Below are 13,435 nucleotides of genomic sequence, written 5' to 3' on the forward strand. Positions count from 1 at the left end.
TTACTATTATTATTATTATTGTTATTGTTATCAAATATAAGCAACAGCTGCTTGTTGCCGTGTCCCACAACAGCTGTACTCAAAGTTCTTGAAATGGGCAATATCTCCACCTTGTGGACATTTATCATTTGTCGATACAATATTTTCCAAGAGCTCTGGTTATTATGGTTATGATTATTATTATTATCAGCCGGTGGGTTGTTGCCATCAGCACCTCAAGATTCCAAAATGGTGGAGATTTACCGTTAATGCAGGTACAATATTTTTTGCAAGAGCTCTGATTATTATTATTATTATTATTATTATTATTATTATTATTATTATATTGTGGTTGTTGTCGTTATACTGCAACGTCACCAATGACGTTGTTGGGAACGTTATGCCGCGGAGCATGTCGGGAGTAGGTCTGTAAAAATGTCGGCTTCCACGGGGAAAGAAGGAGCGGGTGTTGACGCTTCTAATGTTGACCTCCTGTTGCATCCGGAGCTGCTGTCGCAGGACTTTCTGCGGTTAGTTTTAAGTGAGGTAAGAGTGTGAAAAAAAAACGTCTTATAATTTGGCGTTAGGTGGAAGTTCACTCTGTGGTTAGCTTGCAGGCTAGCAGAGCTAACAGGTTTCTCTGTGTGTGTGAACCAGAAGAAGGTTGGAACGGCGGACAGCGGTGGACGAGAACGACTGACGGAGCTCTACCTGCGGCATGTCATCCCTCTGCCGCAGGCGGACTTTACCCAACAGCCGCTGGGGGAAGAGGATGGAGGAAGAGCCGAGGAAGACAGATAGCAAGCGGGCAGAGGACAGGACAGGTACAGCAGCAGCAATCTGATTCATATGCTTAAACAAACCGCAACAAACAACAAACTGATTTATGGACGTGATGAACAGACTGATAATGATCATATGCTAAAAGTCTAATCTATAGATGTGAGACAGGTGACTATAACTGTGTCATATGCTAAAAACAGTCTGGTCTATAGATGGGAGACAGACTGATACTGATCATATGCCTTAAACAACAGTCTGTCTATAGATGGGAGACAGACTGATAAACTGATCATATGCTAAAAACAGTCTAATCTATATGACGTTGAGGACAGACTGATAATGGTCATCATGCTAAAAACAGTCTTAATCTATAGACGTGCAGGAACAGACTGATAACTGCTCATATGCTAAAAGTCTAATCTATAGATGTGAGACAGACTGATAACTGGTCATATGCTAAAACAGTCTGGTCTATAGATGGAGACAGACTGATAACTGATCATATGCTAAAAACAGTCTGGTCTATAGATGGGAGACAGACTGTTAACTGATCATATGCTAAAAGTCTAATCTATAGACGTGAGACAGACTGATAACTGGTCATATGCTAAAAGTCTAATCTATAGATGTGAGACAGACTGATAACTGGTCATATGCTAAAAACAGTCTGGTCTATAGATGGGAGACAGACTGATAACTGATCATATGCTAAAAACAGTCTGGTCTATAGATGGGAGACAGACTGATAACTGATCATATGCTAAAAACAGTCTGGTCTATAGATGGGAGACAGACTGATAACTGATCATATGCTAAAAGTCTAATCTATAGATGTGAGACAGACTGATAACTGGTCATATGCTAAAAACAGTCTGGTCTATAGATGGGAGACAGACTGATAACTGATCATATGCTAAAAACAGTCTGGTCTATAGATGGGACAGACTGATAACTGATCATATGCTAAAAGTCTAATCTATAGATGTGAGACAGACTGATAACTGGTCATATGCTAAAAACAGTCTGGTCTATAGATGGGAGACAGACTGATAACTGATCATATGCTAAAAACAGTCTGGTCTATAGACGCGCGACAGACTGATAACTGATCATATGCTAAAAACAGTCTGAGCTATAGACGTGATACAGACTGATAACTGATCATATGCTAAAAACAGTCTGATCTATAGACGCGAGACAGACTGATAACTCATATGCTAAAAAGTCTGAGCTATAGACGTGAGACAGACTGATAACTGATCATATGCTAAAAACAGTCTGAGCTATAGACGTGAGACAGACTGATAACTGATCATATGCTAAAAACAGTCTGATCTATAGACGTGAGACAGACTGATAACTGATCATATGCTAAAAACAGTCTGAGCTATAGACGTGAGACAGACTGATAGACTGATAATGATCATATGCTAAAACAGTCTGATCTATAGACGTGAGACAGACTGATAACTGATCATATGCTAAAACAGTCTGAGCTTATAGACGTGAGACAGACTGATAACTGATCATATGCTAAAAACAGTCTGATCTATAGACGGGAGACAGGCTGATACTGATCATATGCTAAAACAGTCTGATCTATAGACGGGAGGACAGGCTGATAATGATCATATGCTAAAAACAGTCTGATCTATAGACGGGAGACAGGCTGCCACCTGATCATATGCCTAATGTGTAGATGGCGTGGACATGAGGAGCGAAGCTCTTCAGCATCTCACCCATGTCATTTAGATCCTTCAGACTTTTTTGAGTAATGCTTCAGGGGAGCAATATGGCTAAAACCTTTCAGGTCCCCCCCCCCCCCACCAGACCGCCTGCCGTTTAAATGTATATGTATATTTTGGCTTTCAGCTTCTGGGGGAGCTCCGCCTCCACCCCCTCCCCACGATCCCCCCACCTTTTTAAGCATTCTTCATTTTTGTGCCTACAATATGGCCAAATTATCAATTGCAATATTATTATATCAATATGATATACGATATGACTATGATTTCACACAAAGTGCAGCAGCATGCACTCATTTTGCAGTCATCATAAGCTTAGGATACAGTGCCCTCCAAAAGTATTCACACATATTATGTTAGAAAGATTTAAAAAGAAAATAAGACTATAAAATCAAATCTTCACTCTTCTTGTGGTAGAATCACTACATTGACCGCTCCAAGATGGCGGCCGCATTTCTTGTATCTCAGCAACCAATACGGCTACTACTCCTCTTTAAATGTCTGTGTTCATCTACCGTCGGTTTGTGGCTTTTTCGGCTTTTTATGACAATGTTGTCTGGTTTGTGGGCTTTTTCTCCACTGGGGCTGAATTTTTGTGCCATTTCTGTTCGTGCCTTTGCGGCGCAAAGCTCGTAAAAGCAGTCTGATTTATAGACGTGAGACAGACCTGCCAACTGATCATATGCTAAGACGTAAAACAGTGCTTTTATAATATCTTTAAAATGAAAACCCTTCTTTATTTGTGACCTTTTCTTGCTTTTAGTTCCAGCTCCAGCAATGGCCAGAACAGGAAAAGACCTTGATTGTGTTTGATGGAAGTTCCTCTCAGTTGGGCCAGGTAAAAGTAAAAAAAAACAGAGGGAACCTCAGCTTCAGCGAGCGCCTCTGACAGATTAAACCTCCTCCAGCTGCAAACCTCTCCAACCCCATCCGCAGGCTGTCCAGCAGCACGTCAGCATCCTTCCAAGCTTCATCACGTAGCACTGACGGCTCAAACCTCAAACGAGAAGCAAACAGCTCGGTAGGAACGCCTGCCACTTCGTTTATGCGTGCAGCTTTTCTTTTTGTACATGTTCTTTATCTAAAGTTAGACTTCACTCAGCACCTCCTTGTGAGTGCAGACCTAAAATGAACACCTGTGATCTCTGATCCCTCAGACAGCGCACCAATCAAAAACAGTCATTCATCAATAGCTGATGATAACCACATGGGCAAGGAGTTAATTTTGGAAACCATTCTCAAGCACTACAATACAGAGTTTACATTCACAAACACCATTTAAAACTTTACTGTGCACAAAATCAGCCTTTTGTTAACTTTTTCCAGAAACAGCATTACCATCTCTGGGCCCAGAGGCATCTGGATTGAACCGTCACACAGTGGAAATGTGTATTGTGGTCAGATGAATCAACATTCCAGATCTTTTTTGTGCTCCAGCCCAAAGACGAAAAATGACGATCCAGAGTGTATTCCATTACAAGTCCAAAAGTCAGGGTCTGTCATGGTATGGGGTTGTGTCAGTGTCCTTGACAAAAGTAATGTACACTTTTGTGATGGTATCATTAATGCAGAATAGCACACTGAGATATATTGGCATCATTATTTATATATACGAGGTCTGTTAGAAAAGTATCAGACCTTTTTATTTTTTTCAAAAAACTATGGATTTGAATCACGTGCGACTACATCAGACAAGCTTGAACCCTCGTGGGCATGCAAGAGTTTTCACGCCTGTCGGTTACGTCATTCGCCTGTGGGCTGGCTTTGAGTGAGGAGTGGTCCACCCCTCCCGTCGGAATCTCTTTGTCTGAGAACTTCGTGAGAGACTGATGCTTTGCTTGATCAAAATTTTTTCAAAAACTGTGAGGCACATCGAAGTGGACACCATTCAAGAAATTCAGCTGGTTTTCTGTGAAAATTTTAACGGCTGATGAGAGATTATGGACTGTTGCTGTCGTTTTAAGGACTGCCCACGGAGCGGGACGTTGCGACGCGCCCTGAGCCGCCGTTGTCTGCCTGTTTCAAGCTGAAAGCTTCCAAATTTAAGCCTCTGTTGACCCAGGACGTCGTGACAGAACAGAGAACTTTCAGAAGAGGTCGGGATCAGCAGTTTATCCGGACATTCCACTGTTAAAGGAGATTTTGTAATGAAAGAAAGTGCGGACGGGTCCGCGTGTCGGGACGCAGCCGGCGCCGCGTGCCGCCACAGTAAAAACACCTCCGTTGGAAGCCTTAAGGACAAGTTGGAACATGTCCAGCTGTTAAACAATTTCTCAGCTACTCACTCAACTGAAAGCCGTCAAAAGCCGCCTGGTTTTTACAAATGGTTATCAACACGGAGGTGTTTTTCCTGTGCCGCCACACAGCGCCGGCTGCGTCACGACGCGCGGACCCGTCCGCACGTCTTTCATTAATAAAATCTCCTTTAACAGTGGAATGTCCGGATAAACTGCTGATCCCGACCTCTTCTGAAAGTTCTCTGTTCTGTCACGACATCCTGGGTCAACAGAGGCTTAAATTGGAAGCTTTCAGCTCGAAACAGGCAGACAGCGGCGGCTCAGGCGCGTCGCGGCGTCCCGCTCCATGGGCAGTCCTTAAAGCGACAGCAACAGTCCATAATCTCTCATCAGCCGTTAAAATTTTCACAGAAAACCAGCTGAATTTCTCGAATGGTGTCCACTTCGCTGTGCCTCACAGTTTTTGAAAAAAATTTGATCAAGCAAAGCGCACAGTCTCACAGGAAGTTCTCAGACAAACAGATTCCGACCGGAGGGGTGGACCACTCCTCACTCAAAGCCAGCCCACAGGCGAATGACGTAACCGACAGGCGTGAAAAAACTCACGCATGCGCACGAGGGTTCAAGGTTGTCTGATGTAATCGCACGCGATTCAAATCCATATAGTTTTTGAAAAAAAATAAAAAGGTAAGTTAGTTTTATCACAGACCTCGTATATCTGTATCGTGTCCACCTCCTAAAAAATGCATTTCTGCCAGCTCTGTGTGCTTGTGCTTCATTTGGAAACATCCAGAATTCTGTATTGTTGGAAATATCCCAGAAATGCTGACATCAGCACTGAATGTAAAAATCCGTGTTATTGTGTTTCCCATTTATAGAAGTGAATAAGAATCTAATTTAAACTCAAAGTCATATTGGTGACTTAATGAACAGTAGATGCAGCTTTACTTGTATCATATTTTATTTAAGACACTATCAGTTGTTAGAAAAACACAAATTGTTGAAGTCAATGTTTAGATAAATGTAGAGAGACTACGGTCACAGTCCAGTGCAACTATGTGGTCTTATTAAATTGTAATAACACTGTATTCTGTTCCATGTGACAGACTGTGTATTATACATTTTTCATCTTGCCAATATGGGAAATAGACTTTTGAAAAGACTCTTCTCTGGGGTGGAAAAATTGACCTGACCCAACAAAAAAATATTATTTTGGAGAATTTTTGGGTGGGTGAATGGACCTGAAAATGCGTCAGAATGCATCTGAGAACATCTGAGATCTCAAATTTTTCTGGAGAAGAACCCAGTCCCATCACCCCCCCCCCCCCCCCCCCCCCACCAAGGGCTTTGGGCCTTGAACCCTTACCAAAATCTTTCAGTTGTTTGTTTTTTTCATGGCCCGCTTTCATCACTGCATGATACATGCTGATAATTTCACCTTCTGTGTTTTCAGGGTGTACTGAAGTCTCCAGAAGTGAAGAAAAAGATCCAGCATGTGACGTGGCCCTGACCTCTGACCCCTCTCCATATGAGAAGGCAGGTTCATGCGGACAGATAACGCCCCTCCCTCCCCTAAACCCACCCGAGTCATAGATGTCCTCACTAGCAGCATTATGAGGTGGAACCTGTTTCACGTGTGTGTTTAAACCATCACACTGCGCTCATTCACGTATGGAAGGTTACGCCTGAAGGTGGTGCAAAGACGTGTGAGTGTAACCACCTGCTCCTAAAGGTACAAGCTTCCTCTTTCTTTCCACGACCGCAAGTGCCCTTACTGTCACCGATCAGCTCGCTGCCCTCCAGCCCCAAATGAGAGGTTTGTGAGAGAGAAGACTGTGTTGGATTGTTTTTGTTTGTTTTTATATTTGATGATATTTGAACTAGTACTAGCAGTCAGATGGAGGTTGTTGACTCTTTCTTTACAGTCATTGTCAAACCTGGTCCTCAACCCATTTTTTTTTTTTTTTTTTTTTCTGGTTTTTGGTTTCTCCCTGCTCTTATTCAGACCTGACTTTCTAATCCAGGTGTGTTCATCCACTCAGCAGGATCCAAATCACCATGCAGCATTTGAGCCGGTGTGGGTGTGTGTAGTACTTAGTATTGGATTGTTTCACACCTGAAATCGGTCAAATTACTCCATTTTTGACCATTTGTGCCTATTGTTATAAAGGCTAAATATTTGTACCATATTTTCCTGAGTATAAGTAACAGTTTTTTAACTTACTTATATTTTTAAGCTAGTTTGGGAGGTCCTGTGATCTATAGTCTGGTGGGACTTGTATACAGTGGTTCCTCGTTTATCGTGGGAATTACGTTCTAAAAATAACCTGCAATAGGCGAATTCCGCGAAGTAGTCAGCGTTATTTTTTTACAATTATTATAGATGTTTTTAAGACTGTAAAACCCCTCACTACCCACTTATACACTTTTCTGGAACAGGCATTGCCATTTTCTCACTTTTCTCTCCTGGTAAACACTCTCTTTTTCTTTTGAGTGAGAAAATTATAAACAGACACAACGCAGAACACAATGCGCGGTGCTCTCCCTTCGCTCACTGCCTCCAGGGGTACAGATGCGGGACCCGCAAAGAATCCAAGTCATGGCCACGGAGCTCTGCGGCTGTGGTTACTGAGATCATGCAGCAGGCCGCTGCGGATTTTTTCCGCAAGAAGTCTATCCTTGCTGGCTGCCGGAGCGCTCCTCATCAAAACAGCGAGTTGTGGTCTCTTGGACCTGTTGCCAGAATTGGCTGCAGCTCCGCACAGCAGAGAGGGGGGTGGTGTGAGTGGCCCGCTGTGGCGCTTACCGAGCCTGCAGACTCAGTAAGAGCATCGGAGGCAGTGAGAGCAATCACAGTGATGCCGACCGGTTGCCACGACCGGCCCGCCTTGATAAGGACGCAGAACACAATGCGCTGTTAAAAAAAAAAAAAAAAAAAAAAGAAGCATGCAAAATTGCACTAAAAAATCAGCGAAACTGTGAGGCCTCGAAAGGTGAACCGCGTTATAGCGAGGGACCACTTTAAAAATTGCACATTCTTTGTTGTTGTTATTATTATAATATTAATTGTATATAGGGTTTTCCCAGGAATAATCACACTAAACAAAAATATACTCCAGTGATGAAAGATTGATGACAATAATAAAAGTACACTGCAGCAATGTGCAAAAATCCTAAATTTACGAGCGGATTAAAAAAATCAAATGTTCTCACGGTATTACTGTAGTGTTTCAACGCTGTGGGCCTCGAGTCCATGTTCATCTGTGTCAGATAACATCTAGTATGTCATCCAACACACACATTATTTGTCCATCTTGCTATTTGGAATTTAAAGTCCTTTTGGTACACACCACAGGCTGAGGGCTTCCTGCTAAAGTCCAGTTTGCGTCTCCATCTGTGTGCATCTGGTGATTCCTTTTGTCCAAATGGCATCAAATGACAGCCAATATGTTCTCCAACACCCTTCTATTTGTCCATCTTGCTTATTTTTTGGAATTTAAAAAGTCCTTATGTTGAGTAACAGCGCACAGTTTTGGTCTGGTACTGAGTTTGTCTACATTGCGAAACTCACCTCCAGGAAAATACCATGTTTAAAAAGTGAGTTCCTAATATAGCGAAAAAGGTATAACTTTTACTCTGGTGCAACCTTTTGTTTCCTTCCCCCTCTTTTTTTTTTTTTTTTTTTTTTTTTGATACAGTGCATCTGGACTTTTTCCACATTTTGTTAATGTTACAGTCTTATTCCAAAATGGATGAAATAATTTTTTTTTTCCTCCAAATTCCTACACACAATACTCCATAATGACAGTGATCATCCTTGAGATGTTACTACAGCTTAATTGGAGTCCACCTGTTGTAAATTGAATTGTTTGGACACAAATTCGTCTAAAGTTGTCAGCTGCCTTTGACACAGTGGGCCACATGATCCTGCTGTGTCATCTCAAGCAGTGTGTGGGCATTACAGGATCTGCTGTCAGCTGGTTCAGTTCCTACATTAAAGAGCGGAGTTTTTCTGTACAGTTGGGTCACTTTTCTTCAGATGTAGCCCCACTGACCTGTGGAGTCCCTCAAGGCTCCATTCTAGGTCCTCTTCTTTTTCTTTTTTGTATATGTTGCGTCTTGGCAGTGTCTTTTGAAAATACCAAATTTCTTTCCATTGCTTTGCTGATGATGTCCAGATCTACCTGCCACTAAGGTCACTTAGGCAGTGACCCAATGCAGACATTATTGGATTGTTTGAGTGAGGTTAATTCAGGCGTGAGTGATCCATTAAATCTTAATGAATTCAAGACAAAGATTATCCTGTTTGGGGGAAACACTTCCACAGCCTGCTCTGCTGATATCCAGGCCCCCTGAGTTCCAACATTCAGTCTTGTGTAAGGCACTCTGGGGTGATTTTTGACAACCATTTTAAATTTGATAAGCAGATCAGTGCTTTTGTTAAAACAAGTTTTTTTTCCAACACTGTCTCTTAGCCAAGACCAACCCTATTTTTCTAGGATTGACCTTGAGAAGGTTAGCCATGCCTTCATTACTTGTAGGTTAGATTATTGGAACTCCCTGCACATTGGCTTGGATCAGACCCAGTGGTGGGCACAGTTCCGATAATCCGATAGATTACTTTAAAAACCATTATTGGACTAAATATCTTCTGATAAATTTTTGTCCAATAACTTTTAGGACTGAGAACGTAGTAAACAAAGCTGAACAGTGACAAACATTTTTATAATTTAAAATCATTGAGCACTTACCTTTAAAAGTTTCCTAACAGATGTATAGTTTCTACCCTCTGAAAACAGAAGAGAGCTGCTTCTATGAAAAACTGCTCTATCCTCTGCAGGCAAAGGAGAACCAATCACCAAAAAAGAAAAATCATTTTGTTAACACCATACTGATACGCTGGCAATATCACCCAAGTCATCCAGAGGCATACACATTTAATTTATGGTTCAAATTTAACCAAACTAATTTCGGACAAGTTATTTAAATTACTGTCACATCTGAAGTTTTATAAGTGAAAATATCAGATATATGTTTTAGTTTTAAAGTAATGCGCTAATTTTGAAGGTTTTAGTGAGCACATGCTGTGCCCAGTGCATTATGGGTAGGATAAGGTATTCTCAGTACGTTCACAGACAGGACAATGCATTTCAGACACTCGGTTTCAGGCTCCATGGACAACAGCATTAAACTCTAGTGCCTAAAATCTTGTGAATATATTCTCTGGGTTTATAGATGTTGTTATTGTATTTGCATTTGTTTGCATTCCACGCATCTTAAATGTAGCAGACACGGATTATCTGGAATTTTGTTTTGGCAAGTTTTCACGGTCTCTACTACCATCTACTGGCCAGTAGTGTTCATGGCAGTATGCGTCCTGAAGCTGAGCAGACACTGTATGATATATTTAATCACTGTACTCAGTTTCAGTTCAAACTGTACCACAGAACCGCACTGTGTAAAAGTTCACTGCGCCCGATTTATGTTCTCACACACGTACGTTCAAAAACCACACGTCATACTCGTGTTTCCAGAAGCAAAAACGTAAGTTTTTTTTCAAACTTAATTTACAAAATCTCTCGATGGGAGACATCAAAGTTTAAAAACAAAACAACAACAACAGAAAAAAATTACAAGACAGCTCTGCGGTGTTTGCACATGCACAGTGCGAGCGGTTGGATGCTTGTAGCTCTTCAGCAGCAGGACACCCTCACGATGGCCGACCAGAATAATATCAAACAGGTTTGATTTTCATTTGACCATAGGATCGGCGATCAGGAGGTGGTCGTGAGATGTTAAACGCAGCTTGTTACTCCATGTACGTTACACGATGCAGGAGGCGCGATTAACCTGGAACTCGGTCCAAAAAATTCTCGCACGAATGAAAAATCATCTGAAAAAGGACCAAAACTTGCACAGTGTAAAGCCAACATTTATGTGTCAGGACAATATTGAGTGCACGTTTTACATATAATAAAATGTGTGCACAATATATAATAAAACGTGCGCACAGCACTAATAAAATGAGCGCACATTCTCTCCACATGCAAAACCTTTTGCGATGACACTTCCAGGGCTCCGTAAAAATGCCTGTTTTTACAAATAAAAAAATGGAATATTTTACAAAAGCACATTTATCTGTAAACACCAACACACGTCACATTAACATGTTGGTTTACATAATGAATGACTGAACCAATCAATGTTTAGCAGAGGCATATTTTACCCAGAATCCTTTGCGATTGTCTGTTTGTTACAAAACCTCGGAATTAGTGCATTATTCAACATTAAAAGATATATGTTATATTTTAACTTTGTACAAATGACAGAATTGGCATTAATGGAGTTATTCTATCAGTGTTAATGTTATTTATAAATCAAAACCATAAGTCAGCACTGCTTTATTTTCCAAGACCTCCGCCTAACCGTAGCATTGTGATTGGGTAGAGAGCTGGGCTTGGTGGCTGCGCTCAGCTTGCTTCTGTGCTTGAAGCTGTGTAGTAAACAAGAGCTTCCAGCAGGGGGCAAGATGTTCAAAGACAAAAGTGTGGGCTCATTGTTTGGGTCTGTTGTTACTTTTGATGCTTCCACAAGCGATTGTGGTGTTAAAACTCAAATTCAGTTTATTAGTAGTTACAAATGTACTAGAGACAATACTGGAATTTATCAGTTATCTGTAGCTTCCGATACATTTTTGGGTGGTTTATCGTTTTATCTTTATCAAAGATAACTTTTCAGTTATCTGATTATCTGTTATCGAAGTTATTTTTTTGGTTATCTGTGCCCACCACTGATCAGACCCCTCTCAACCACCTTCAACTTATTCAGAACGCTGCTGCTCGTTTTCTTTTGGGAAAGAAAAAGCGCGACAATATTACACTAGTTCTTGCCTCTCTCCACTTTAAATTTCTTTGAATTGTTTTTAAAGCCCTTAATGGCCTGGCCCCTGTATACCTTTCCAAGCTTCTGTTCCATTCCACCCAACCAGAGCCTTAAGGTCTTCTGACCTATTGTTGCGGGAGATGCCTAAAACCAGATTAAAGACTAGAGCTGACAGGGCCTTTGTGGTGTCCTGCCCCCAAACTCTGGAATAGTTTCCCCTTTAATATTACATTATTCCTTACCCTAGAGACTTTAAATCCTCTTTAAAAACCTACTTCTTTTCTCTGGCATTTCCGCAATGAGTAATTGCATCTCTATTTTTTATTCTTTATTCTATTTTTTATTCTGTTTTTATTAATTTTATGCCTGCTGCGATTTTGTTATTTTTAACTTATTAGTTATGACTGGGCATAACTAGGTGCTCATTTTTCTTTTTTGTACAAAACTTGGGTGGGCCGCTGTCATTTTAAATGTGCTTTAGAAGTAAAGTTGACTTGATTAGAAAGACACACACCTGTCTACATATAAGGTCCCACAGTTGACAGTGCATGTCAGAGCACAAACCGAGCATGAAGTCAAAGGAACTGTCTGTAGACCTCTGAGACAGGATTGTCTCAAGGCACAAATCTGGTACAGAAATGTTTCTGCTGCTTTGAAGGTCCCAGTGAGCACAGTTGACTTCATAATCCACAAATGGAAGAAGTTCAGATCCACCACGACTCTTCCTACAGCTGGCTGCCCGATGGTCACTCTGTCAGAGCTCCAGCATTCCTCTGTGAAATGAGGAGAACCTTCCAGAAGAACAGCTATCTCTGCAGCAATCCACCAATCAGGCCTGTATGGTAGAGTGGCCAGACAGAAGCCACTCCTTAGTAAAAGGCACATGGCAGTCCATCTGGAGTTTACCAAAAGGCATCTGAAGGACTCTCGGACCATGAGAAACAAAATTCTGTGGTCTGATGAGACAAAGGTTGAACTCTTTAGCATGATTGCCAGGCGCCATGAATGATTGGAGAAAACCAGTCACCATCCCTACAGTGAACTATAGTAAGTGGCAGCATCATGCTGTAGGGATGTTTTTCAGCAGCAGGAATGAGGAGACTAGTCAGGGAAAGATGAATGCAGCATGTACAGAGCCATCCTGATGAAAACGTGCTCCAGAGCACTCTTGATCTCAGACGGGGGCGACGGTCATCTTTCAGCAGGACAATGACCCTAAGCACACAGCCAAGATATCAAAGGAGTGGCTTCAGGGCAACTCTGTGAAGTCCTTGAGTGGCCCAGCCAGAGCCCAGACCTGCAATCCGACTGAACATCTCTGGAGAGATCTGAAAATGGCTGTGCACACCGACGCTCCCCATCCAACTGATGGAGCTTAAGAGGTGCTGCAAAGAGGAATGGGACAAAACTGCCCAAGATAGGTGCACCAAGCTTGTGGAAACATATTCATGAAGATTTGAGGCTGTAATTGATGCCAAAGGTGCATTGCAAGCTACTGGGCAAAGGTGTGAATACTTATGTACATGTGATTTCTTAGTTTTTATTTTGAATAAATATACAAAAAAAAAGCTTTTTCATGTTGTCATTATGGGGTGTTGTGGTACAGTTTTGAGGGGAAAAAAAAAAAGAATTTACTCCATTCTGGAAAAAGGCTGTAGCATAACAAAATGTGGAAAAAGTGAAGAGTTGTGACTACTTTCTGGATGCGCTGGAAATGCGACTTATACTCCGCTGTAACTTAATACTAAGGAAAAATAGGTAAATACAATTGAGCTTTACTGCAGGCTGCTACAATTTGAATTGATTGCA

The 13,435-nt window shown here is 41.5% G+C and overlaps 1 protein-coding gene across 1 annotated transcript; it reads left to right on the forward strand.

Annotated features, from left to right (window-relative positions):
* The first annotated feature begins 366 nt into the window (after nt 1-366).
* Nucleotides 367-7,022, forward strand: c14h2orf49 (chromosome 14 C2orf49 homolog). The gene is given in 7 exon segments (XM_034187008.1): nt 367-525; nt 637-717; nt 719-757; nt 759-787; nt 3,271-3,305; nt 3,308-3,528; nt 6,198-7,022. Coding segments are annotated over 7 exon segments (573 nt in total). The 5' UTR covers nt 367-414; the 3' UTR covers nt 6,255-7,022.
* Nucleotides 7,023-13,435: the final 6,413 nt, after the last annotated feature.

Source organism: Thalassophryne amazonica, chromosome 14, assembly GCF_902500255.1.
Source record: "Thalassophryne amazonica chromosome 14, fThaAma1.1, whole genome shotgun sequence".
Classification (NCBI taxonomy): Eukaryota; Metazoa; Chordata; class Actinopteri; order Batrachoidiformes; family Batrachoididae; genus Thalassophryne; species Thalassophryne amazonica.